Raw genomic sequence first — 27,731 nt, 5'->3', positions numbered from 1 at the left:
TCTTCTTCTCGTTCGTCTCGAACGTTCGGCCCGAGCGGTGTGTCGGTGGTGCCCGTGTGGGGTGGAGCAAGGCAGTCAGAGCGACGTGAGCATCGACAGAGTCTGGCTGCATACGAATTTTCCTCCGTGATAACCATCACAACATCAAACCCTCGTACATGTTCCAACTTGTTCAAAGCTTGACTAGTTTGGTTAAGCTAGAGTTAATTGAATAATTTTCTTCATTTCCTTGGATCATGCGAGGTGGTTTGTGTTGGTAGCGTGTGTTCGGCAGATTGCCGTGGTCCTTCATCCGTGGTGGTGCATCGAAAGAAACTCGTCGCTGGTACCAGGAATCCTGCGCTGGTGGCTGCAGTGTCAGTTGCCGTTCCGTGCGTTGGTGGCTGTAATGAGCACGGCCGTCGAGTGTAGTCGTCGTGTCCGCTGGTGGCTGTAAAGTGTACAGTACCGGCAATTCCATCATCCTACCATCCTGGCATTGACTGTGGTGCTCATGGTCAACAGCGACTCGATCACGAGGTAAGTCTGCGGCTTGAAGGGTAAGTGCAACGAATTGCTTTGTGATTAAGTGAATACTCAACATTGGTCCGAACCGAACCGGATATTATCCTGCGTAATCAGTCCATTCGCGAATATTTATGACCCTCCACGAGACTGTCAAATTAGTTTGTGTAAAGTGAAACGTGAATCTTCCTTCTAAGACATTGAAGTGTAGAACAGTGGTACCCATAGTAAGTGAAAAGTGATAGCCCTCAGTGAAAAGTGATCGTCCATTGTGATTGAACTATCGTGAAAGCAGTGATCATGGAAAAGTTGAAGCAGTTGATCCACCAGCGAGGTCAGGTGAAAGCGAGGCTGACAACAATCGTCCACAAGCTAGACGAAGCTTCTGATAAACCCGAAACAACGAACCTATCGCAGCTTAAAGCCTACGAGATAAAACTGGAATTGCTTTATTCGGAGTACTCGACGAGACATGATTCGGTGATGAATATGTGTACCGGAGAACAGCTGGATGCGCAAGATAGTAAACTAGAGGAGTTCGACGAGCTGCATACGAGTGCCTTAGTGAAGCTGACCCAACTGATGGATTTCTTCCGTGCTTCACCTAAAACTGTCGGAGCACCGCAAGTCATCGTGACTCAGCAACCTTTGAAGATGCCGATCCCTACCTTTGATGGGAGCTACGAAGGTTGGCCGAAATTCAAAGCACTATTCAACGACCTGATCGGTAAATGTGGCGATTCAGATGCCACAAAACTACAATATTTGGACAAGGCATTGATTGGTGAAGCCTCCGGTATCCTCGATGCAAGGATAATTAACAATAACAATTATGAGCAAGCGTGGCAACTGTTGAAGGACCGGTTCGAAAATCCAAGAGTGATAATTGACACCCACATTACTGGTTTATTAACGATGAGTCCGATCGTAAAGCAGAGCTACAAAGAGCTGAGATTCCTCATCGATACCTGTAATCGTCACGTTGAAGGATTGCGGTTTATGGACCAGGAAGTTGATGGCACAGCCGGTCTAATCGTGGTGAAGCTTTTGTCACTGTGCCTCGATTGTGAAACACGGAAGCAGTGGGAGCAAACGATGGATCATGGTGAGCTACCTGACTTGGACGACACCATGAAGTTTCTCAGGAACTATTGTCAAGTGCTCGAGAGATGTGAAGTAGACAAAACGCCCTCATCAAGAGTAGTAGTCAAACCTCCCGTAATGGTGAAGTCAAGCTCAGCGCTTAAAACCTCCCATCCAGCGTTATCTAATCTATCAGAAAATGTGTGTGAGATATGCACAGGTCAACACAGCAACTACAAGTGTTCCTCTTTTTTGAGCATGAGTATCGACGAAAGAATGGCCGAAGTGAAGCAAAAGGGACTGTGTTTCAATTGTCTTCGCAAGGGGCATCAGATCAGAGGCTGTCCATCGGATAAATCATGTTCCAAATGCGCGAAGAAACACCATACAATGTTACACTACGAGCTGGTTTCTCCGCTCGAAACTAGGCAGCAGAGTTCCAGCGGATCAGCGATGACGAAGACTGGGTCAGCAGCTATTTCTGAGGACAATGTATCAACAGCGTGTTTCGGTGTTCAGCGGCGAGTAAAACAGGTTTTGTTGATGACAGCGTTGGTGAATGTAGCATCAAGGAGTGGAAAGATTGTCAAACTACGTGCTCTTCTTGATTCGGGATCGCAAGTTAACTTGGTTTCAGAAGCCGCCGTTAAGTTGCTTTCTCTTCCAAAATATCCTGCCAATGTGCCTGTTGTGGGAGTGGGTGGCGTTCGATCCCAAATTCGGCATCAAGTGATTTTGAGACTGTCATCCGGTTATTCCGCATTCGAATGTAATATTAACTGTTTGGTGACATCGAGGGTGACAGGAAAAATTCCATCCGTTCCAGTTGACGTTTTTGAATGGAAATTTCCACCTGGTATTGTTTTGGCTGATCCAAGCTTCAATGAACCAAAGGATGTTGATCTATTGATTGGTGTGGAGCTATTTTTTGATATCCTGAAATCAGCGCAACTGAAACTTTCCGACGAGTTGCCACAGCTCTACGAAACTCAATTTGGATGGGTACTGGCTGGGGCCTTGGAAGAATCTCATGACGAAGTTGTCAACGTGATGTGTGTTAATAATGAAGATCCGTTGCTGAAGAGTGTCCAAAGGTTTTTCGAGCAAGAGGAGCTACCAGAAGAGAAAGAGCTAACATGTGAAGAACAAAGGATCGAGGATCACTTTTGTAAAACTTATCAACGAGATGGTGAAGGCCGATTCATTGTTCAGCTCCCGTTTCGCGACTCCATCGACCAACTAGGGAACTCTCGTTCATTGGCGTTCAAAAGGTTCTTGGCAAGTGAGAAACGAATATCGAATGACATTGAGATGAAGCGTATGTATCAAGATTTCCTTAAGGAGTATGTAGATTTAGGTCATTGTCACGAGATACGTGAAGAGGACGATGCGCCTGGTCAACGAAACTATTATTTTCCACACCACGCTGTACTTAAACCATCGAGTACTAGCACAAAGCTTCGTGTTGTATTCGACGGAAAGGCAAAATCGAATGGGTTATCACTCAACGAAGTTCTGATGGTGGGGCCCAAGATCCAGAATGATCTGTTTTCCATTGTTCTGCGTTTTCGAACGCACGTTTACGCATTCTCAGCTGACATTGAAAAAATGTATAGACAAGTGAAGATCGATCCTAATCAGACACGATATCAAAGGATATTCTGGCGTGAACAACCAAAGGATCCGATTAAGGTGCTGGAACTGTCGACAGTGACCTACGGGACGTCTTCTGCATCATTCCTGGCGGTGAGATCCATGATTCAGCTAGCTAGAGATGAAAGCAACACCTTTCCCGCAGCGGCAGAGGTAATACTTGAGGATTGTTACATGGATGATGTGTTGAGTGGAGCATCGACATTGGAATCTGCAAAACAGCTGCGAAATGACATCGAAGGTCTTTTGAAGAAGGGGATGTTTCCTATACGAAAGTGGTGCTCGAATGATGACGAAGTGCTTGAAAGTGTTCCTTATAGAGACCGTGAACAATTGGTACGCATCGAAGAAGCTAGTACCAATGATACAATACGAACCTTAGGTATTCTCTGGAATCCACAAAGTGATCAGTTTCTGTTCTGGAGGAACCCTGAATTGGTGAAACTTGACGAGAAGGTGACAAAAAGAAGCGTTCTCTCCTACATTGCAAAACTATTTGATCCGCTGGGTCTTATATCACCTGTTATCGTATTGGCAAAGTCAATCATGCAACAGTTAGCTAATTCTTTGGAATGGGACGAGCCAATTGAAGGAGAACTGTTAAATGAATGGTTGGTCTTCCAAAGTTCCTTGATGCAGTTAAATGAAACAGAAATTCCGAGATGTGTTATGGCTCGTGAAGCGTGTCGTATTGAGATCCACGGTTTCTCTGACGCATCGTGTACAGCCTACGGTTCCTGTCTGTATTTACGAAGCATTCGGGAGGATGGAGCGGTTTCAGTTAAACTGTTATGCAGCAAGTCAAGAATCGCCCCTTTGCATCGCTCAACGATGCCAAGATTAGAGCTATGCGCTGCCGTGAATTTGGCAAGATTGATCAATACTGTGATACCAATTCTGAAAATGGATGTACATGGAGTTAAGTTGTGGTGTGATAGTCAGATCGTACTGGCGTGGATAAAGAAGAATCCAGAACAATTGCAAATCTACGTCAGGAACCGAGTAGTGGAGATTAATAAGTTAACCAGTGTCTACGAGTGGAATTATATCAAATCCGAAGATAATCCAGCGGATTTGGTGTCTAGAGGTTGTTACCCAGATTGTTTGCGTAGTTCAGACTTTTGGTGGAATGGACCGATGTTTTTGCAAGATACCAATTACATGATACAAGAAACTCCGATGATTAATGATGATGAGCTGCCGGAAATGAGAAACATTCGAGTGTGTACTCCAGCAGTTGAGATTGAGGATGAACCGATATTTGATCGCTGTGGTAATTTTTCGAAACTTCAACGTATATTGGCACAAGTAGTAAGGTTTACTCGATTGGTACGGATGAACGCAAAGGATCGTCAAAGGTATCGCTGGATTTCTGTACCAGATATGCGAAAGGCAATGGAGTACATAGTGCGAGTTTTGCAAAGGAGAGAGCTATGTGAAGAAATCCAGTGTGTACAGCGAAAGGAGTTGTCGAAGCGTCTTGCTAGTTTACAACCATTCTTGGACAACGAAGGACTTCTACGCGTCGGCGGACGACTGCAGAATTCTACATTGGCATTTGATGCCAAACATCAAATCCTTCTTCCACGAAATCATCGAGTAACGGAGATGTTGATTCGTAAGTACCACGAGGAGAGACTACATGAAGGACCATCCGGCTTGTTAGCAGCGATAAGACAGAGGTTCTGGATAATTAACGCTAGGTCAGCCATTAGGAAGGTGACTCGTAGTTGCGTGAGGTGCTTCAAAGCTAACCCAAAGGGATATCAGCCAATTATGGGGAATTTGCCAGAGGAGCGCGTGAATGTTGCCGCCGCATTCGAACTTACCGGTGTAGATTACGCTGGCCCTGTTATTGTGAAGGAAGGAAAATACAGGGCGAAGAAGGTGAAAGCATACAAAGCCGTGTTTGTGTGTCTCACAACAAAACTAGTTTCAGATTTGACAACTGCCTTTCTTGGTGCATTGGATCGCCAACCGCCGGGGGATGGTCCGTAAAATAATATGTCTGATAACGCGACCAATTTCGTTGGCGCTTCCAGGGAGCTCCATCAGCCATTCCTGATGTTTCATGATGAGACTGAGAATACGAAAATCAACAACTCCCTACTCAAACGTAAGATAGAGTGGGAATTCATCCCTTCTAGGTCTCCGAATTTCGGAGGCTTGTGGGAGGCAGGAGTGAAGACTGTCAAGTCCCATCTAAATCGTACTCTGGGCAACGCAATTTTGACGTTTGAGGAATTTGCAACGGTGTTGACATACGTTGAAGCCATAGTGAATTCCAGACCTCTATATACGTTGTCAGATGATCCAAATGAACCACTTCCGATAACTCCCGCTCATCTGATGCTTGGAAGGCCATTGGAGGCAATTCCAAAGCCATCATACACGGACGTAGCAGTTAACCGACTCTCTCGTTTTCAATATCTGAATCATCTACGCGATCTTTTCTGGAAAAGCTGGTCGCGCAACTATTTATCAACGCTTCAAACAAGGGCTAAATGGACAAAAAGTGTACAAAATTTGAAGATGGGTACCATTGTGTTATTAATGGACGATAATCAACCAGTTCAGACGTGGAAAATGGGTCAAATCGTTGCACTTTACCCCGGGAAAGATAGCGTGATTCGAGTCGCCGATGTGAAAACCACTTCGGGTGTTTTTCGACGATCCATTCGAAAAATGGCACCTCTTCCGATTGCTGACAACGAAGCTTCGACGGTTTCCGATTTGGAATGAGATTCCAACCGGCGGGAGTATGTACGCAATGGAAGCGTTCAGTCTGTTTATTGGAAGTCAATAAGTAACGTGTACTCAATGGGCGGAGCTTAAAGTTGCGCAAACTGACAGCCGTCGCCGAAGAAAATAGAATATAAGATTGTTTCACATTCATGTTTTTTGATTCAGTTTGAAATAAACAGTGACCGAAGACAGAACAAAGGCGTTTCTCTCTTTCACCCTGTTCATCGAGTAAGCAGCGCGTGTGAGTGCGTTCTTCTTCTCGTTCGTCTCGAACGTTCGGCCCGAGCGGTGTGTCGGTGGTGCCCGTGTGGGGTGGAGCAAGGCAGTCAGAGCGACGTGAGCATCGACAGAGTCTGGCTGCATACGAATTTTCCTCCGTGATAACCATCACAACATCAAACCCTCGTACATGTTCCAACTTGTTCAAAGCTTGACTAGTTTGGTTAAGCTAGAGTTAATTGAATAATTTTCTTCATTTCCTTGGATCATGCGAGGTGGTTTGTGTTGGTAGCGTGTGTTCGGCAGATTGCCGTGGTCCTTCATCCGTGGTGGTGCATCGAAAGAAACTCGTCGCTGGTACCAGGAATCCTGCGCTGGTGGCTGCAGTGTCAGTTGCCGTTCCGTGCGTTGGTGGCTGTAATGAGCACGGCCGTCGAGTGTAGTCGTCGTGTCCGCTGGTGGCTGTAAAGTGTACAGTACCGGCAATTCCATCATCCTACCATCCTGGCATTGACTGTGGTGCTCATGGTCAACAGCGACTCGATCACGAGGTAAGTCTGCGGCTTGAAGGGTAAGTGCAACGAATTGCTTTGTGATTAAGTGAATACTCAACAGCTTCTATTGGTCAACATGCGTGCTCACCGTTTGGAAAAATTACAAAAATAAGAAACAAATCAAATTGTTTTCCATTGCTTTGTTTTTGATGGGATGAATATCGGAGCCATGAGATGAATTCCAGGAGCACAGATAGGAATTCTTACCTATTCTTACCTAAGTAATTGATGTGTTAAATTAGAAATAGTCTCACTAGAGATACTGATTCTTACATTCATTACGACAGCAGTAACACAGATAGTCAGCAGTAGTCAGTTTCGGACCGCAAATCAGAAAGGAACACGAATATGTAAGTCTACATGCCTTTTTATATTGTCAGTAATCAAACCTAAAATAAATTTCAGCTTGAAGCTGTTGATACAGTCAAACAACTGCTATTGAGACGTGCCTTCCCTTTAACCTGTCCGAATCCGGATCAGTTTTACAACGGATACAGACAGCGACGAACAGAAGCAGCAGAAACAGTCGGTGGTATCCGAGTAGAAGATCGTTTCCGATAGATGAGTAAGTGGGTGGCACCGCCGTCTGTCTATCGGCGCCTCGATCCAACGCAGCAGCTGGTGGCCGTATTTATGGCAGAAACAGTCCCGGCATCATCAAGAAGAATGTCTCGCTCCGACTATGAGTAAGGGGGTAGGAGATCGGTTCCGATGGATGAGTAAGCGGATGACGCCGATCACACTATCTTATAAGCTGGCCGTCAGTGGAAAGCGTTGTCCCCGTTACTGAGATCCATCCGAATGGAAGTCCGTGCGAAGTACCAGCTTCTGTCATGTTCGATTTTATCGGGCTGGTTGCCAATGCTTCAGAAGCGTACGGACCATTGTGTTGTATGCGGAAGCGGGACTTCTCAGGCGGCTGCTGGTCTTCGAGACGTGAGAGCGTTCAATGGTGAACTTGGGCGTTGGCTGCCCACGAATACGGTGGGCCGGATAGGTAGTCAGAATGTCGGACAATAACCTGGTGAAAATAGTTCTCGACAAGCAAGTTGGATCAGATGAAAGATGATTTGTGGACCCTTTGCAGAATGCGAAGTTGGCGACGTGTAGCGATGGAACGAGCTCAATGGAGACGACTTTTATGTAGTGCAGAGACCCCTCTGGCCTTAATCTGAACAAATAAATAATCTTGCCGGACTCAAAATGATAAAACCAAGGTACTTCCTTGTCAAAATTTATTTTCCATTGTTCCTAATGGCTAGAAGTACAACAAAATAAGCGAAATCGCTTCTGTGCGAGACCTAAAACAACGAGAACGGTATCAAATTTGAGACTAAAAACAAACACTGGACGATCAGCAATCAAAGCGCTCCCTCCCTAATCCTCCAGCAGCTCCATTACGTCTATATTGCCGGAACGGTAATCCAACAGCGGCAGGTACCGCGCCATCTGCGTGTATCCGTACGACTTCCACTGCAGGTTAATTTCGACGGTTTCCAACGCCTGTTTGACGCCTTGGGTGGCCTTCTCGAAAACGGACCGCTTGCTCTCGATCAGGTCCTTCAGTTCCTGGAGTTCGTTCACAGTGGACATCTGCTCGGCCAGCGGCTTGATGTAGCGAGATACACGGGAGGTGTCCGGGGAGAGACTGCGAATAAGAAAGAAAGTTTAAATCACGGAAATACAGAAAAATCTCTAAATACTCACTAGTCGTAGATTTCCTGAATGTTCTCCACGAAGAAGTTCTTGGCCAGGTGGAAACCAACGTCGTTCTTGGCAACTCCGCCAAACACAATCGTCGTGTCCTGCTTGCGCACACCGGAAGTACTATTCAGAGACCACAGCAGGAAGCGTTCCACCAACCAAACTTCGCGGGTACAGGCCAGCGCACCGATGATCATGACCTTTTCCGAACCAACGTTGCTCTTCAGGTACCGCTGCCACAGGAAGTTCCACTCCGGTTCCTTTCCGTTGCGCATAGCATTGCAGTACACCACCGAGCGGAGATCCCGTGGGACGGGGTTGCTAACTTCGGGGTCTTGGACAGCCATCCACTTGGCAAACAGGGCCACCGATCGCTGGACACAATCCGAAACGTCAAACTTGCAAGCCCAGGCAGCAATTTGAACTAACTGTTTGGTGGCGTCCAGCCGTTGACTGAGAGTTCGATCTTCGCTGAAGATCTCCAATTTTTCATAAATGGGTTCAACGATAAACTGGATGTAGCTTCGGAACACTCCGTAGATGGGCGTGCGTTTGAGCAGACGGTTGATCGAGTTGAGGTTCGACAGAGCCGATTTCCAGGGAATGTACTCCACCTCTTGTCGAAGGTAGTTAATCATGGCGAAGGCAATTCCGTATTGTTGTTCTCCGGTCCAAGCAAGGTCCATGGCGTCATCGATGAGCTGAGCACGGTTCGTCAAACCGATTGTGGAGAATTGTTCGCTGTTCAACTGCTTAACGAGTAGCTTGTAGTTGGTTTTGTCATATCGAACCTTGTACAGTCCAGCTAGCTGCACGTTGAACAGAACCCACTGATCCGCTGGAGGCATTTTCTGCAGCTGCTTGGTAGGTCCCTTGCGCAGTTTTTCGGAACCGCACGTCAACCAGTCCTTGGCGTGGGTGTCCTCAAAGTTCGGATTTTCTGAGGTTACGTATGTTAGCGGGACCCACCAGCAGTAGTCGGTGGCATTTGCTTGCTGCTCACGATCCGACAGGAAGCGAATTTGTGAGATTTCCGCAGTGGAAGCTTCGTAATCACGAGTAACTGTGATCACTGGGTAGCCCGTTTGTAGAGTCCACGACTCCATAACGGTTTTGACGTCCACATCGTCAGGGAGAGCCTTGTTTTTATGAGCCTCTTCGGTTAGGGCCGCCCACAGATCGCTTTGCTCAGCGTTGGCGTACTTGTGACGTTTCAGATAGAGACGCACTCCGTTGCGGAAGGTTTGTTCGCCGAGGAACAGATGCATCATGCGAATAACCTAAGGATGGGAAGATGTTAGGGTTGCAGACTGTTATGAAGTTGAGAAAAACTTACAATTGATCCCTTCTCGTAGGAGATGGCATCGAATATCTGCGAAATCTGATTGGGGTGTCCGATCTCGACCGAAACCGGATGGCTGCTGGTCAAAGCATCGAACTTGAAGATTCCGAGCGTGTTGTCGACGGATTCCTCCTCCAGGGAGTGCCACTCCGGATGCAGATATTCAACGCCCAAGCTGGCAACGTAGGTGGCAAAGCCTTCGTTCAGCCACAGATCGGTCCACCACTTCATGGTAACCAAGTTGCCGAACCACTGATGAGCGAGCTCATGGGCAATAACCGACGCCACACGATGTTTGTTGCTGGCGGTCGAGATGTTCGGATGATAGAGAAGAGCGGTTTCCCGGTATGTGATCAAGCCCCAATTCTCCATAGCGCCGGCCGAGAAATCCGGAATAGCAATCATGTCGATCTTGGGCAGAGGGAACTTCTCGTCGAAGTATTCTTCGTAGAAGCGAGTCACCCGCGGTCCAACGTCCCGAGCGTAGTTCACCTGATCGATTGCATCTCGGCGGGCCCAGATCTTGAACACGACATCGCCATCCATCTTGGTCATGGATTCACGGTATTCGAAGTCGTTCACGGTATAGGCAACCAGATAGGTGGACATCGGGACGGTTGTGTCGAAATAATCCACGACCCAGTCGGTGATGGCCGTCATCGGTTTGGTACGGTTGATGGGCATGTTACTCAGAGCAACGTACTGCTTGTGATGGGCTAGTGAAATGTCGAACGTGGCCTTCATCTCCGGTTCGTCGAAACAGGGGAAGGCTTGACGGGCGTAGGTCGGCTCAAACTGAGTTACCGACAGCCAGCTGGAAGAGCGCATAATGAAACCTTTACGATTATGTAGAATAACGAAGTAACTTACATCTTCTTCTGTGATTTTTGGTCAATATAGCTACTGCGGTAGTACCCTAGAAGACCCGTTCCGAGGATGCCCTCGAAGGGAATGGTGATGTCGTAGCGATAGCCTTTTTTCATCGAATTGCTCGTATGGAACACAACGTAGTCATTGTCGGTAATGTACTGCACCCGTTTGATCTCCATGCTGTTGGATCCGCTGTCGGAAACTTCGGTCAGTTTGATGTTCTTCTCACCGATGGTCAAGTTCTTCGAGTGAAGGGTGATGTTCGTGGCGTCTTCATTGCAGAGCATCTACGGAGCGGAAATTGTCGTCAGTGAGTAGTCTTTGGGCCGAGTTCTACTCGCAACTTACCCGAATCAGTACTTTTCCGGAAAATACGAAACCTTTTTCGTCTCCCAGGTGGGTCATCACCTGCAGACCGTAGTGTTCCGGACGGAAGGCCGTTGGTAATCGGTAGCTGGAGTACGTACTTTCGGTGGTAACGCTGGCACCGCTGACCAGTGTTGCCATGAGGGTCAAAGCCAAAATCTTCAGCGTCGTCATCTGCAATTAATATTGACACAATATAAATGTGAATAAAACGTTGTGAGATCATCAAATTGAGAAATAGTGAAAGTTAACGACACTCCATAGCGCATTTCCACTGAGGGAGGTGTGTCATCAGCGTTTTATTACGAAATAACTTTTTCACGCGTTTTCCCGGTATCCCACGGTTCAATTACCAGGCATCGCATTCTACCATCAATAAATGACGACCGGCGTCACGCGAGCCCTCTCGATTACCCGCATCGCCGCCGATGCAGAGCAGTTTTTGCACCTGGTGCCTAATTTACTGGAAATTGTTTGTTTTCAATATGAAAATGGATTTCTATTCTAAGGAATTGAACGAGCCCAACCATGTGCGATTCAAGTGTCCAGCTCTAGGGAAAGGTGGTTGCAGCCACTGCATCGTGTTGCGCAACTGCTGTCAGCAGTCAATACTGAATCCCAAAGGCGCCATCATCGTCAATTACCGTCGCGCAGTAGGCCGCACGGTGGTGATGTTGTCCCTTGGTAACGGTCGATGGCTGCTGCGGATCATGGCCAACTGCAACTGCATAGCGCAGAAAAAAATACTCAGCATCACCGCAAGCATGTTTGTTCGCATTTGATTCCCGTTCCCTAGCCAGCGGCCACCACCTCCCCAGCATCGTCACGGCCTACTAAGGCTGGACAGTTTCTAAATACTGCATCTAAATAATTATTGACCGATGTTGGATGGTCGGTCATGTTCACGCGTCAGTCGTTAGTTTTGCTAATGTTGTGACAGGCACAACTGACTATGCATTTGCGATTGAATCTAACATACATATCAAGCGCGCGGATTATTTAATGTCGCAATCGGCGGATTGTTCACACTCGGTAAGCGGAAATAGCGGAGCCCCTCTCGGGCTCTGACTGCAATGTTGATGGATGCTAATTTTTCTTCACATGACGATCTATCTACACTCTAGAGTGTACCTTCAATTATTCCAGGGCACAGATGTAAGATTTAGTACAGATATAAAAATTATACAATGAAGCACTATGTTTCGGAAAGTTTCTCAAGCAGGCCAGACCCTTAATGGCGCTTGTTATCGTAGTGCAGTTGTTAGCTTGTATGGGGAGAGAAATTTCTCCGAATTTTCAAATTATTTCCAATTTCAACGAAGATTATTTCGAAATTTCCTCAGAAAGTTGTTTCGAATTTCCACAATCCTCCGAATCCTCCATAAATTCCTTTTAACACTAGGATAGATGCGCTGAAAAAACTTACGCGGAAACATTCGTGCCGAAAACCGTTGTAACTAAATATTCAAATGAATATATCTCAGTCTTTTTTAACCGATTTTCTCAAATTTTTCTCCAATCTCTTGGTCATCTCTTCTAGTTACTGATATTGTGTCTAAGGGTGTTCAATTTTTTGCTAGAGCTGAAACTGTAACAGCCTGCAAGAGTGAAGCAACGGATTTGGAAAATATGGTGATATATTCATATTTTATTACCGAAAATGATATCTATCCATCTAGTGATGCTGGAAATACTGACATAACATATGATAGACATTAGGGGCCCTCCTTAGCCGTGTGGTAAGACGCGCGGCTACAAAGCAAGACCATGCTGAGGGTGGCTGGGTTCGATTCCCGGTGCCGGTCTAGGCAATTTTCGGATTGGAAATTGTCTCGACTTCCCTGGGCATAAAAGTATCATCGTGTTAGCCTCATGATATACGAATGCAAAAATGGTAACCTGGCTTAGAAACCTCGCAGTTAATAACTATGGAAGTGCTTAATGAACACTAAGCTGCGAGGCGGCTCTGTCCCAGTGTGGGGACGTAATGCCAATAAGAAGAAGAAGATGATAGACATTACCTGGAACATGAGAACATATTTTAAGCATCCCTATTATGCATGCATACGGTGATAATTCGGTGCCTGTTGAAACTGCCTATACTACAGGGTGTAAGAAAAAAAAATCAAAAGCATGTTATCTTCTGTAAGCTTGTTAAACTGAATGTGAAGTATACAAGAAACATGCATGACAATAAACTATGATGTTCTAGAATCACCGAATTGTTCTGGAATATGAATTAAAGGTCCTACGGGATCAACCACGACTTCCATGACGTCTTAAGCCGATATCAACCCAATCATATCCTCCGAGTATTTGTTTTCCATTTGTGTCTCAAATCCTGGCATGGGTGACATTGTAAGATCTCCAAATTGTCCTGGAGTTCTTATTAAATATTCCACCGAATCAACCACGACTTCCATGAAATCTTATAACATCTCATATGCAAGGATTTGAGATGCAAATGAAAAGCAAATACTTGGAGGACGTGATAAGGTTGAGGCTCGGAAGCTTCTTTTTAAGAGGTTCGGAAGTTTCTTTTCAAGAGGCTCGGAAGCTTCTTTTCAAGAGGCTCGGACTTTTCAAGAGGCTCGGAAGCCTTCTTTCAAGAGGCTCGGAAGCCTTCTTTCAAGAGGCTTGGAAGTCTCCTTTCAAAAGGCTCGGAAGCAATCTTTCAAGAGGCTCAGAAGCCTCCTTTCAAGAGGCTCAGAAGCCTCCTTTCAAGAGGCTCAGAGCCTCCTTTCAAGAGGCTCAGAAGCCTCCTTTCAAGAGGCTCGAAGCCTCCTTTCAAGAGGCTCAGAAGCCTCCTTTCAAGAGCCTCAGACGCCTCCTTTCACAAGGCTAAGACGCCACACTTCAAAAGGGTCAGAAGCCTCCTTTCAAGAGGCTCGGAAGCCTCCTTTCAAGAGGCTCGGAAGCCTCCTTTCAAGAGGCTCGGAAGCCTCCTTTCAAGAGGCTCGGAAGCCTCCTTTCAAGAGGCTCGGAAGCCTCCTTTCAAGAGGCTCGGAAGCCTCCTTTCAAGAGGCTCGCCTCCTTTCAAGAGGCTCGGAAGCCTCCTTTCAAGAGGCTCGGAAGCCTCCTTTCAAGAGGCTCGGAAGCCTCCTTTCAAGAGGCTCGGAAGCCTCCTTTCAAGAGGCTCGGAAGCCTCCTCTCAAGAGGCTCGGAAGCCTCCTCTCAAGAGGCTCGGAAGCCTCCTCTCAAGAGGCTCGGAAGCCTCCTCTCAAGAGGCTCGGAAGCCTCCTCTCAAGAGGCTCGGAAGCCTCCTCTCAAGAGGCTCGGAAGCCTCCTCTCAAGAGGCTCGGAAGCCTCCTCTCAAGAGGCTCGGAAGCCTCCTCTCAAGAGGCTCGGAAGCCTCCTCTCAAGAGGCTCAGGAAGCCTCCTCTCAAGAGGCCTGGAAGCCTCCTCTCAAGAGGCTCGGAAGCCTCCTCTCAAGATGCGAGGAAGCCTCCTCTCAAGAGGCTAGGAAGCTTCCTCTCAAGTGGCTCGAAAGCCTCCTCTCAAGAGGCTCGGAAGCCTCCTCTCAAGAGGCTCAGAAGCCTCCTCTCAGAGGCTCAGGCCTCCTCTCAAGAGGCTCAGGCCTCCTCTCAAGAGGCTCAGGCCTCCTCTCTCAAGAGGCTCAGGCCTCCTCTCAAGAGGCCTGGAAGCCTCCTCTCAAGAGGCTCGGAAGCCTCCTCTCAAGAGGCTCAGAAGCCTCCTCTCAAGAGGCTCAGGAAGCCTCCTCTCAAGAGGCTCAGGCCTCCTCTCAAGAGGCTCAGAAGCCTCCTCTCAAGAGGCTCAAGCCTCCTCTCAAGAGGCTCGAAGCCTCCTCTCAAGAGGCTCAGAAGCCTCCTCTCAAGAGGCTCAGAAGCCTCCTCTCAAGAGGCCTGGAAGCCTCCTCTCAAGAGGCTCAGAAGCCTCCTCTCAAGAGGCTCGGAAGCCTCCTCTCAAGAGGCTCAGGCCTCCTCTCAAGAGGCTCAGGCCTCCTCTCAAGAGGCTCAGGAAGCCTCCTCTCAAGAGGCTGGAAGCCTCCTCTCAAGAGGCTTGGAAGCCTCCTCTCAAGAGGCTCAGGCCTCCTCTCAAGAGGCTCAGGCCTCCTCTCAAGAGGCTCGGAAGCCTCCTCTCAAGAGGCTCAGAAGCCTCCTCTCAAGAGGCCTGGAAGCCTCCTCTCAAGAGGCTCAGGAAGCCTCCTCTCAAGAGGCTCAGGCCTCCTCTCAAGAGGCTCAGGCCTCCTCTCAAGAGGCTCAGGCCTCCTCTCAAGAGGCTCGGAAGCCTCCTCTCAAGAGGCTCAGGCCTCCTCTCAAGAGGCCTCAGGCCTCCTCTCAAGAGGCTCAGAAGCCTCCTCTCAAGAGGCTCAGAAGCCTCCTCTCAAGAGGCTGGAAGCCTCCTCTCAAGAGGCTCAGAAGCCTCCTCTCAAGAGGCTCGGAAGCCTCCTCTCAAGAGGCCTGGAAGCCTCCTCTCAAGAGGCTCGGAAGCCTCCTCTCAAGAGGCCTGGAAGCCTCCTCTCAAGAGGCTCAGAAGCCTCCTCTCAAGAGGCCTGGAAGCCTCCTCTCAAGAGGCTCGGCAGCCTCCTCTCAAGAGGCTCAGCAGCCTCCTCTCAAGAGGCTCAGGAGCCTCCCCTCGAGAGGCTCAGGAGCCTCCTCTCCAGAGGCTCGGGAGCCTCCTCTCAAGAGGCTCGGAAGCCTCCTCTCAAGAGGCCCGGAAGCCTCCTCTCAAGAGGCTCGGAAGCCTCCTATCAAGAGGCTCGGAAGCCTCCTCTCAAGAAGCTCGGAAGCCTCCTCTCATGAGGCTCGGAAGCCTTCTTTCAAGAGGCTAGGAAGCCTCCTTTCAAGAGGCTCAGAAGCCTCCTCTCAAGAGGCTCAGGAAGCCTCCTGTCAAGAGGCCTGGAAGCCTCCTGTCAAGAGGCTCGGTAGCCTCCTGTCAAGAGGGTCGGGAGCCTCCTGTCAGGAGGCTCGGAAGCCTCCTGTCAAGAGGCTTTCTAGAGGCTCGAAAGCCTCTTTTCAAGAGGCTGGGAAGCCTCCTTTTAAGGGGCTCAGGCCTCCTTTCAAGAGGCTCAGAAGCCTCCTTTCAAGAGGCTCAGGCCTCCTTTCAAGAGGCTCAGAAGCCTCCTTTCAAGAGGCTCAGAGCCTCCTTTCAAGAGGCTCAGAAGCCTCCTTTCAAGAGGCTCAGGAAGCCTCCTTTCAAGAGGCTCAGAAGCCTCCTTTCAAGAGGCTCAGAAGCCTCCTTTCAAGAGGCTCAGGAAGCCTCCTTTCAAGAGGCTCAGAAGCCTCCTTTCAAGAGGCTCAGAAGCCTCCTTTCAAGAGGCTCAGGCCTCCTTTCAAGAGGCTCAGAAGCCTCCTTTCAAGAGGCTCAGGAAGCCTCCTTTCAAGAGGCTCAGAGCCTCCTTTCAAGAGGCTCGGAAGCCTCTTTTCAAAAGGCTCGGAAGCCTCCTTTCAAGAGGCTCGGAAGCCTCCTTTCAAGAGGCTCTGAAGCCTCCTTGCAAGAGGCTCTGAAGCCACCTTTCAAGAGACTCAGAAGCCTCCTTTCAAGAGGCTCGGAAGCCTCCTTTCAAGAGGCTCGGAAGCCTCCTTTCAAGAGGCTCGGAAGCCTCCTTTCAAGAGGCTTGGAAGCCTCCTTTCAAGAGGCTCGGAAGCCTCCTTTCAAGAGGCTCGGAAGCCTCCTTTCAAGAGGCTCAGAAGCCTCCTCTCAAGAGGCTCAGAAGCCTCCTCTCAAGAGGCTCGGAAGCCTCCTCTCAAGAGGCTCGGAAGCCTCCTCTCAAGAGGCTCGGAAGCCTCCTCTCAAGAGGCTCGGAAGCCTCCTCTCAAGAGGCTCGGAAGCCTCCTCTCAAGAGGCTCGGAAGCCTCCTCCCAAGAGGCTCGGAAGCCTCCTCTCAAGAGGCTCGGAAGCCTCCTCTCAAGAGGCTCGGAAGCCTCCTCTCAAGAGGCTCGGAAGCCTCCTCTCAAGAGGCTCGGAAGCCTCCTCTCAAGAGGCTCGGAAGCCTCCTCTCAAGAGGCTCAGAAGCCTCCTCTCAAGAGGCTCGGAAGCCTCCTCTCAAGGGATCAGAAGCCTCCTCTCAAGAGGCTTGAAGCCTCCTCTCAAGAGGCTTGGAAGCCTCCTCCAAAGAGGCTCAGAAGCCTCCTCTCAAGAGGCTCGAAGCCTCCTTTCAAGAGGCTCGGAAGCAGTGATGGGAAATGTCAAAAAAATGTCATGGCATTGCTATTACTAATTTCGTAATAACTTTTCCCAAAAGTCATTTACAGTTCGGATTTTTTTATTAACATGTAGTACTTAAATTCCTAAAACTTTGTCGAACAGATCATTGTTCTAAATACAAAGTGTGAGCCATGAGAGCGAGATTAAAAAAATGTCACGGAATGTCATGACATTAATGTCATCTGACACTAATTCGGCTCTCACGCCGCCAATATCATATTTAGAGAAATTACCTATTAGAAAAAGTTTTCGGGTCATTTGAGGGCTACATGTTTATATGGAAAACATAATTGTAAATGACTTGTGAGAAAAGTTATTAGCAAGTTAGTCCCATGACATCGATATGACATTTCCCGTCACTGCTCGGAAGCCTCCTTTCAAGAGGCTCGGAAGCCTCCTTTCAAGAGCCTTTCTAGAGGCTCGAAAGCCTCTTTTCAAGAGGCTCAAAAGCCTTCTTTCAAGAGGCCCCGAAGCCTCTTTCCAAGAGGCTTGGAAGGATCCTTTCAAGAGGCTCGGAAGCCTCCTTTCAAGAAGCTCAAAAGCCTTCTTTTCTAGAGGCTCAAAAGCCTCCTTTTCTAGAGACTCGAAAACTTCCTTTAAAGATGCTCGGAAGCCTTCTTTCAAGAGACTCTGAAGCCTTTTTCCAAGAGGATCGGAAGGCTCCTTTCGAACGGCTCGGAAGCCTCTTTTCAGGAGGTTTGGAAGCCTCCTTTCAAGTGGTTAGGTTGCCTTCTTTCAAGAGGCTCGTAAGCCTGCTTTCAAGAGGCTCGGAAGTCTACTTTCAAGTGGTTCGGATGCCTTCTTCCAAAAGGCTCGGCATGCTACTTTCAAGAGGCTTGGAAGCCTCGCTTCAAGAAGCTCAGAATTCTTCTTTCAATAGGCTTGAAAGCATACTATCAAGAGGCTCAGAAGCGTTCTTTCAAGAGGCATCGGAAGCTTCCTTTTCAGTGGCTCAAAAACTGCCTTTAAGAGGCTCGAAAGCTTTTCTACAAGAGGCTCAGAAGCCTCTAATAAAGAGGAGCGGAAGCCTACTCTACAGGGACTCAAAAGCTTAAAGGAGCTTCCCTTCAAAAGGGCTCGGAATTATATTTTCAAGAGGATTGGAAGCCTACTTTCGAGAGGGGGTACCTCAAATCATTCAAAAGTTCCCTCAAGAAAAAGGTTGAGAATCGCTGTCTTATATCAATCATGTCCATATCACATTTTGCCATCTTATCAAGATTTGATATTATTGAGCTATGTATTTTCATCTATTCGGGAATAGTTGTAGTATTCGCTTACTTAGTAGCTTGGAACCCAAGATTTAAAGTAGTAAACTGCATGTGGACTTTCTTTTACGCGGCTCGCTTGTTGTTGATTATGGTTTATGGATTTAATAAAACATCGAGTCGACCCCATAGTGATGAACTTATAAACCCATAAAAAATTACTTTAATAAAGATTAAAAAAAAAAGTCGACCCCATAGAAAAATCTTCACAAAATAGAAGAAAATCAGGAGATATTTGAAAAGTTCCACATAAAGAGCGACCCCAAAATGCGTTCATTCATCCTTCTTTGTCATCCATTCAACTACAATTCATAACATTTGCCATAACCATGGCCATGGGTTGATAAACAGAAAGCAGAACGTTCGTTGTTTGGGCTGGACAGTGATACGCTCGCCGCAATTTTGCTTCAGACGTCGAGAAATGTCAACAGTTTATTGCCTCTTTAGTTAAAACCAACGAGTTAGAACTTTGCATGTTGACGTCCCGCAAGATAAAGGTCACTACCGACCCCCTGTAGTTAGTGCCCCAGTAACAAAAGCAAATCCATGTGTTTGCTGCAGTCCTGCCTTAACCAGTAACATGACTGAGTTTAAGTTCCGGTTCGAACTAAGACATTATACAGACAGTGTTTATTTTGACAACTATTTAAAGTAACATGATTATTAAACTAGGAAAAAAATCGATATCCCTAACAAGAAAATGCTAAATACCTGTCTACTGGTACGATATTAGGTTGTAAAAAGCAGCCTTACAATATTGCCCTCGTATGCTCTTCAGCCTCGCATCACGTATTGCGGAAATCCATTTAAGTACTAACTACACTACACCCCCATCAACTGAATCAAATCGGAAAGGACTCGAGGAAGTTCCACTGCAGATTCTGTATCACCACCATTGATCGGCCGCACGCACCACATCGTGAAGTTCATTGCCAGCGCAGATAACGGCTTCGAGTCGATACTGACACTGCCGGCAGGCGCCCGACAGGACCGGCATCATTGTGGTCACGAGTGGCTCCGTTCTATAGCCGAGTGAAACGCCAGGTGAAATTTAATTAGCTTGTCCGCGTACGCATTTACGCCGATTGCATACATGATGAGGTGGGACACCTTGCAGCAGAGCCGAGTTAATCGAATCGTTCATCTCTAGCGGGACGAAATAGTAGGTGTCGAGAGCGTGTGGAGCACTCATCAGCTGGGAGCGAGTTGGGGTCAAGACTCGCCCCGATGGAGGAACGAGGTTCTCTGCTTGTGCTTGTGGTAGGTGAGTGAGCGAGTAATCGACAACGGGCTGTTGCATTAATTAAGATACATAGTCAGCATCGACACCTAATGGATTAACAGTCGAACAGTAGTTTATGTGAAACAAATTATACCTCTCGAGAAAGGGGGAGAAATCAGTATATCAGTGAAATATCGTCTTCCATGATAAATCCATCTGCGTCCGAATTCTGGCTTCGAGATAGTTGTTTGTAAAAACAACAGAAAACGAGATGCAATCGTGTCAAGGTTGATTCGCTGTTGTGAATCGAATCAAACTCATCTTGATATCGGTTTAACTTGTATATTATGGCAAGCGATATGGTGACCAATGACCATGTATAGGAAAACAAAATTAGGTATGCAAGTCATACATCGCCACCGCTACTAATCTAAAGAAGCGGCAGTTAAGTCCATTTACAGATTTTAATGGTGATTGAAATGTTTATTGGACACGGCAATAGGTTGGCAACGGGTACGTACATGAGTAAACCGCATCTATAAACTGTGTAGAAGCTGTGTTGCCTTGTGATTTTGTCGCGGACTTGCATTGATTGGTTTTGCGGTTGATCTGAAATAAGTTCTAACTGGTTTTAACTCGAGTTAAATAAATGAGTAAATGCTGGTTAAATTATAGCTTTTTAAATTAGTCATACAATGTGTAATATCATATCCATCTTAAATGCCCAATATGTTTATCCTAATTACTAAAGAGGATTGGCCTACACTAGTCATAAACTCTTTTTTTCTGTTTACAAGAGAGAATCCATTAACGCACGACCCAGCACACGTGCTTAGTAGTTGCCAAGTTACCACAAGAAGTATGCTGGAGAGTTGGACTCGACCACTAATTCACCATGGGCTCCACCATAATTTCCCGCAGAAACTGCCTCCCAGCATTGGGGAATAGGCAGTACTCACTGTACTCGCTCATTAACACTGACACAAGCACTCATCCCGTATCAGTCGTACTTGGCACTTGTACGGATGCTTGTGAGCCTTTTAAAAGGAGGCTACCGAGCTTTTTGGAAGGAGGCTTCCGAGCCTCTTGAAAGGATGCTTCCGAGACTCTTAAAAGGAGACTTCCAGTGAAAGAAAGCTTCCGAGCCTCTTGAAAGGATGATTCCAAGCCTCTTGAAAGAAGGATTCTGAGCCTCTTTAAATGCGCTTTTAAGACCCTTGAAATCGGATTTCCGAGATTCTTGAAAGGAGGCTTCCAAGCCCATTGAAAATAGGCTTCCGAGCCTCTTGAAAGAAGAATTCCGAGCCTCTTGGAAGGAGGTCTCCAAGCTTTTTTAAAAGGAGGCTTCCCGAGCAAAGCTTGAGAGCAAAGCGATAACTCATTTTGTTGTAGTGAAATCGTCTTATTTTGATAACTCAGGTTGATATCCTTTCGGTTGTTTTAACGGTTAAAAGATCAAAATCTACAGCAGAAAAATCTTACTGTGCTATCAAATCGAAAACTATTCCTGCTATCGATGAGAGCAAATTGAAAACTAATTTTGATATTGGTTCCGATAACAAAATAAGTACACAGTTTGATGTCAGATCATACAATTTAGAAATCAACAGCAAAATGAGATTAAAATATATAATCAGTCATGATGATTCATATTTGAAAACAAATTATGATTTCGATTTGATATCAATATCAAAATATGTTTTCTATATGCTCTCATTATGTTTTTAGACTTTGCTCGGGTTTCGAGCCTCGTGAATGAAGACTTCCAAGCCTCTTGGAAGGAGCCTTCTGAGCTTCTTAAAAGGAGGTTTCCAAGCTTTATGAACGGAGGCTTCCGAGGCTCTTGAAAGGCCTACAAGCCTCTTGAGCTTCTTGAAAGGAGGCTTCTGACCCTCTTGGAAGGAGGCTTCTTGAAAAGAGGCTTCCGAGCCTTGTGAATGAAGACATCCAAGACTCTTAAAATGAGGCTTCCAAGCCTCTTGATAGGAGGCTTACAAGTCTCTTAAAGAGGGTTCCGAGCCTCTTGAAAGGAGGCTTCCGAACCTCTTGAGAGGAGACTTCCAAGCCTCTTGAAAGGAGGCCTCCGATCCTTTTGAAATGAGGTTCTGAGCATCATAAAAAAATGGCTTCCGAGCTTTCTGAATGCAGACTTCCAAGCTTCTTGAAAGAAGGCTTCCGAGCCTCGTGAATGAGGACTTCCAAGCCTCTTGAAAGAAGGCTTCCGAGCCTCGTGAATGAAGACTTCCAAGCCTCTTAAAAGAAGGCTTCCAAGCCTCTTGAATGGAGGCTTCCAAGCCTTTTGAATGGAGGCTTTCGAACAACATGAAAGGAGGCTTCCGAGCCTCTTGAAAGGAGACTTCCGAGCCTTTTGAAAGAAGGCTTCCAAGGCTCTTGAAAGAAGACTTCCACGCCTTGTGAAAGAAGTCTTCCAAGCCTCTTGAAAGATGGATTCATATATTTGGAGCATGCAAATAAACTTACACACTTAATTTTTATTACCGGCATCTCAGCTTTCAAAGTTACTGAAAATCAGCAAATAATTTTCCGAAACCCAGCTAACAAGCCTCATTTTTGACGGGATATCAGTTTTTATTTTGCTGGGCACACGGCTGTGCGGATTTTGCCGAGCTGCAGAAATAAAAACTGAGTGTGTAACATTCAATCGACCTAACTCTTCGTTTAAATTGAAATAAATTTAAACTGTTCTTGCATGTAAATTACTGTCAAATTTAATGTAGTATCAAATGTTAATTCGTTTGATGGGATAAGTTGTAATTTTACAGGTCGTTGAATTTTCAAATTTATTTTCTATGTATGAAAGTACCATCACTTCCATTTATTCCCCCTGCGAACTGCATCCGTTCCCACAGAGGTGCAGAGAACTCTACGACTTTTCATATGTGCCCAGGGGAGTTATGGAAGTAGGAATCGCTTTGGTATGACGTGTTACAGAAAGAACTAAGACATACAGAATATGAAAGGAACGAGCTTGCGATCGAACCCACGACCTCCTGCTTATAGACTGATGCGGTAGCCACTACTGAGATTTCCGAAATCGACTCACCAATATTGCCGATAAAAGCATAAGTTACTGTTCCATGTACATCCATATCAATATGAGACAGATATACTTGCGTCAGCAACTTGATCAATTCTAAAAATAATCAAGACTTGAAAAGATCTTCACGGATGGAATACAGACAAAACTTGAAAAATTTTAAACTAACAATTTTTAAAAAAAATGTTCTTCTATTTTCAGGGCAAATATTGCTTTTCCAAGATTGTTTAAGAATTGCTAAGAAGTATGACATACATCTTTGAATTCCTACGTTTGTCGAACATTTTTACAAGCTTCCAGCAGAAGTCATGAATCATAGAAATTTGTTTAAATATTCGAATGGGATCAATCAGAATAGTTATGGATCTACTGATTCAAAGCGAACATTCAAAAAATCGTATGATTGCCCAAGAATATTTTTGGGTGGTCAGATTTCACGACGGAGTAGATCTGTTTGTGGTTCTTCAGTTTTCAATGAATCTTTTGAGGTTTTAAGAAAACTTGTTTCCGTGGCCTTCTAATAATCCATTTTGTAGTAGATAAAGTGTGCTGAAAAAATGCGTGAAAACGATTTATCCAACTTATTTATTTCCTTGCTCAAGGAGAAGAGTTGAGGGTAGGATTTCAAATAATAAGACGGAAATCCCGGTTCTCCAGAACCACACTACTCCGAAAACAAAAGGGCCGCGCTTACGCCTTTTTTAAAATTAAACTTAAGCGTTGGGTCGTCACCTGCTCCCGCGTTAACAATTGCCAACAGAATGACCTAGGCGAAAAATGTTCGTACGGTTCAAAGGATTTTCGGAGAAAGCAACATGTTCTCGTCGCTCTCTCACCAAGGCTTTTATTCTGTTATACAAGTTATACCAGTTAGTTCAATATCGCTTTCTCATGCAATAAAAGACGAAGAGATCAACAGTTCGGAAAGCTTCTCGAAATCACAACCGACCAGTAGACGAATAATTTTCACATCGTCCTTTCTCTTTTTATTTTGTTTTGTTTTGATTGACTCGTCTTATTCGCTTCCCGCATTCAAATGAACCTATTTTGTTTCGCCGGCGGATCTATGCTTAGCGATAAAATGCTATTTCCGTCTTATTATTTGAAATCCTACCCTCAACTCTTCTCCTTGAGCAAGGAAATAAATAAGTTGGATAAATCGTTTTCACGCATTTTTTCAGCACACTTTATCTACTACAATATTTCCCACCACTACTCCTAATAGGAGCCTCATATAACTATATCTAGAAATATATCTCTAAAAGACATAATTAGAACAGTTCGCTTTTTTATAATTGTATTGGATTTTCTTTTCTTTTCTCGTAACCCATTCCGTGTTAGCAGCGAACTATACTTAATAAATAAATAATTATCTCAAATGTTCATCCATATCCTTATAATTATTACTAAATTAACTAAATATAGTTTTTTTTTCCGTGTAGATTTAAGACAATATCGATTTATGCTTTTCATTGACACCCTAACGATGCTCGAAAAAGTAAACAACAGAAATAATTATTTTGCTTATATGCAACGTCACACTTTTTTTTTTTAATTACCATCCACGGCTCTCGTATTATCGTCATCCCGCGTGAAACGAAACCGTATATTAAATAAGCTAATAAAATAAAAAGAGAAAGGACGATGTGAAAATTATTCGTCTACTGGTCGGTTGTGATTTCGAGAAGCTTTCCGAACTGTTGATCTCTTCGTCTTTTATTGCATGAGAAAGCGATATTGAACTAACTGGTATAACTTGTATAACAGAATAAAAGCCTTGGTGAGAGAGCGACGAGAACATGTTGCTTTCTCCGAAAATCCCTTTGAACCGTACGAACATTTTTCGCCTAGGTCATTCTGTTGGCAATTGTTAACGCGGTAGCAGGTGACGACCGAACGCTTAAGTTTAATTTAAAAAAAGGCGTAAGCGCGGCCATTTTGTTTTCGGAGTAGTGTGGTTCTGGAGAACCGGGATTTCCGTCGGCGATTGTTCGGATCTTTGTCACCATGGCCACAAAGAGGCACGACACATTTAAACGTACTTTATTTATCATAACATTCCTTTTTTTAATTAATCGCATTTGTTGATTCCAATAACTAATCTTTTACCTATGGAAAACTTTTAGACCAAAGATATTTTTGAGATCATTTAGTAATCTGGGTTCGATCATTTAGTAGTTTGTCAATAACTCATTCCAGAGGCTGAATTCAAAAATATGAAGTATGATGAACTTCTAGTTCGAAGGTTTTCTACAACTCTGCCTAATAATTCGTTGTTTGCACGAGTTGCAGCAACTAAAACTAAATGATTTATATTTTGTTATCATCTATTATAAGTTACTGCAACTAGCGCTTTACTTCGTTATTAGTTTGAATTCCACAGACTGACTGACTTGTTAGGCCAAGTTGGTAGGTCCAGCGTACAATTGTTAATTGTTAACACATTTTGGAATTTAGCTTGTGGAATAAGTTATTGACAAACCACTAAATGATCGAGACAAGAATACTAAATAATGGAAAACATCCTTGCTTTAGACATCCTGAGCGCTTTGTGGATTATAAAGTGCGTAAAGTCCTAGAGAACATTCAGTACTCTATTACTTTGGGATCCCAAAAACGTCAATGATTATTCTAAAGAGTCCGATTAACTTTAAAATCACAATTTAATAACACACAGATTTTTTCCAGTCAATGACTTCATATGTTCTTACCAGAATCATGGGTAGGACAATGCTTTGACTGTCCCACCCAGACGAATTCATGCGTAGAACATGTCCTACTTGTCCCACCCACTCCCGGAGCCACTGCTTACGGGGCTCATGAAAAGAGGCTTACGAGCCTCTTGAAAGAAAGCTTCCAAGCCTCTTGCATGGCGGCTTCCGAGCCTCTTGCAAGGAGGCTTCCGAGCCTCTTGTAAGGATGCTTCCGAGGCTCATGAAAAGAGACTTCCGAGCCTCTTGAAAACAGGCTTCCGAACCTCTTAAAAAGAGGCTTCCGAGCCTTATGAAAGCAGTCTCCTGAGCCTCTTGGAAGGATGCTTCCGAGGCTATTGAAAGGCTTCCAAGACTCTTGAACGGAGACTTCTCAGCCTTTTGAAAAGAGGCTTTTGAACCTCTTGAAAGGAGGCTTCTGAGCCTCTTGTAAGGATGCTTACGGGGCTCATGAAAAGAGGCTTTCGAGCCTCTTGAACGAAAGCTTCCAAGCCTCTTGCATGGCGGCTAGAGGGTCTTGTTTTCAGGATTTCTCGAAAATAAAAAATACATGATAACAAAAATATTTAAAGAAAAATTATTGTATGTATGTTCTGCATAATTTCACCGATTCTAGTTTGTTAGCCCATCAACTTTTATTTTGCCCGCATGTCTTATGCACACCCATGCATACAAACATACACAAACAAGCAATCACAGATATCTTCTCAATTCTATAGGTCTCCTGACTCTGACTTTGTTTTTGGAGCGAACTTGTTTTTGGAGCTGATGAAAATAAAGAATCATCTTTCCAGATTTCACAATAATCGAAGCGCCCAAGTCCAAGACGATCATGTCGGAATCAAAATTTTCAGATAATGCTGACGACGATTGTTTCAACGACATCAATGGTAGTGAAGAATCAGATGACGAATTCAATTCGTTCTCATTTGGTAATATCTGAACTTATATTGATTTTCTTAACCAATGAATTATTGGCAGTGGCTGATTTTCTACCCGCCGCTTCCACATACAGGCGCTATCGTATATGCGCAAATAGCCAGCATGAGTTAACCGCCAGAAATTTGTATGGCGAAAGACATCTAACGAGCGTTTTCTCAAAATTAGGAACTTTTAATGAAAAACTATTTCGTACCGGTTATGAAGGATGGTGTCCGCTACTACGCCTACCAAATATGTTTTCGATTAAGTTGCTTGATTTTGAGAAATCGAACCTTAGATGCCTTTCGCCATACTGATTTCAGAAAGTTAACTCCTACTGTGCCGCTGTAAGCACGCTCAAAGCTGGCGATTCATTGCTGAATTTAATTCACGATTATATAAAACCGATTTTGGAGAAACATTTAAACGGATCCGAAACATTGCTCGAATTTTCCGTCGCTCGCCAATGGAGAACTCAATGTTCCAGAGAAAGGATGAAAAACGGTTTAGGCAACAACTTCAACTCGTTCAGGATGTTCTGAAAACTACACAGAAAAAATTATGAAAAATAAACAGCGCGTAAAACTTGACTAACTATAATTCTGAAATAACTGCACTAAGAAGATTTTTTTTGTCGGATTCAAGCATCAACGTCTAAACATTTCTTAAACCGTATTGCCAGCGAGTAGACAAGTGGCGATTCGTTAGAAAATTGAACTCATACATATTTTACCATTCTTAAAAATGTAACAAATATATGAAATTGAAATTGCAAGTATTTTTATTTTTATCCCGGGATCCCGGGATATCCCGGTATAACGAAAAATTTAATCCCGGATCCCGGGATTTTTCATAGTCCGGGAAACAAGACCCTCTAATGGCGGCTTCCGAGCCTCTTGAAAGGAAGCTTCCGAGCCTCTTGTAAGGATGCTTCCGAGGCTCATGAAAAGAGGCTTCCGAGCCTCTTGAAAGCAGACTTCCGAACCTCTTAAAAGGAGGCTTCCGAACCTCTTAAAAGGAGGCTTACGAGCCTCATGAAAGCAGTCTTCCGAGCCTCTTGAACGGAGACTTCCCAGCCTCTTGAAAGGAGGCTTTCGAACCTCTTGAAAGGAGGCTTCCAAGCCTCTTGTAAGGATGCTTCCGAGGCTCATGAAAAAAGGCTTTCGAGCCTCTTGAAATGAGGCTTCCAAGCCTCTTGCATGGCGGCTTCCAAGCCTCTTGAATGGAGGCTTTCAAGCTTTTTGAATGGAAGCTTCCAAGCCTCTTGAAAGCTGGATTCCGAGCTTCATGATAGAAGGCTCTGAGCCCCTGAAAAAAAAATGCTTCTGAGCCTCATGAAAGAA

The 27,731-nt window shown here is 45.3% G+C and overlaps 2 protein-coding genes across 2 annotated transcripts in view; one reads left to right on the top strand and one right to left on the bottom strand.

Annotated features, from left to right (window-relative positions):
- Window positions 1–804: 804 nt before the first annotated feature.
- LOC134207539 (uncharacterized) lies at window positions 805–5,238 on the top strand. Its single transcript, XM_062683245.1, has one exon. It carries the CDS (start codon window positions 805–807, stop codon window positions 5,236–5,238), a length of 4,434 nt encoding a protein of 1,477 aa, XP_062539229.1.
- Window positions 5,239–7,979: 2,741 nt separating this feature from the next.
- LOC134207870 (aminopeptidase N) overlaps window positions 7,980–27,731 on the bottom strand; it is a 28,923-nt gene continuing 9,171 nt past the window's right edge. The window contains exons 2-6 of the mRNA XM_062683846.1: window positions 11,023–11,214; window positions 10,675–10,961; window positions 9,799–10,618; window positions 8,466–9,742; window positions 7,980–8,406 (exon numbers count right to left, since the gene is read on the bottom strand). Of these exons, the coding sequence (XP_062539830.1) occupies window positions 8,136–8,406; window positions 8,466–9,742; window positions 9,799–10,618; window positions 10,675–10,961; window positions 11,023–11,214 (2,847 nt within the window). The 3' untranslated portion in view covers window positions 7,980–8,135. The remainder of the gene's footprint in view (window positions 8,407–8,465; window positions 9,743–9,798; window positions 10,619–10,674; window positions 10,962–11,022; window positions 11,215–27,731) is intronic.

This window comes from Armigeres subalbatus, chromosome 1 (genome assembly GCF_024139115.2).
Source record: "Armigeres subalbatus isolate Guangzhou_Male chromosome 1, GZ_Asu_2, whole genome shotgun sequence".
NCBI lineage: Eukaryota > Metazoa > Arthropoda > Insecta > Diptera > Culicidae > Armigeres > Armigeres subalbatus.
Note: the sequence above shows the minus strand (reverse complement) of the source record. Positions and strands in the feature narration are given on the sequence as shown.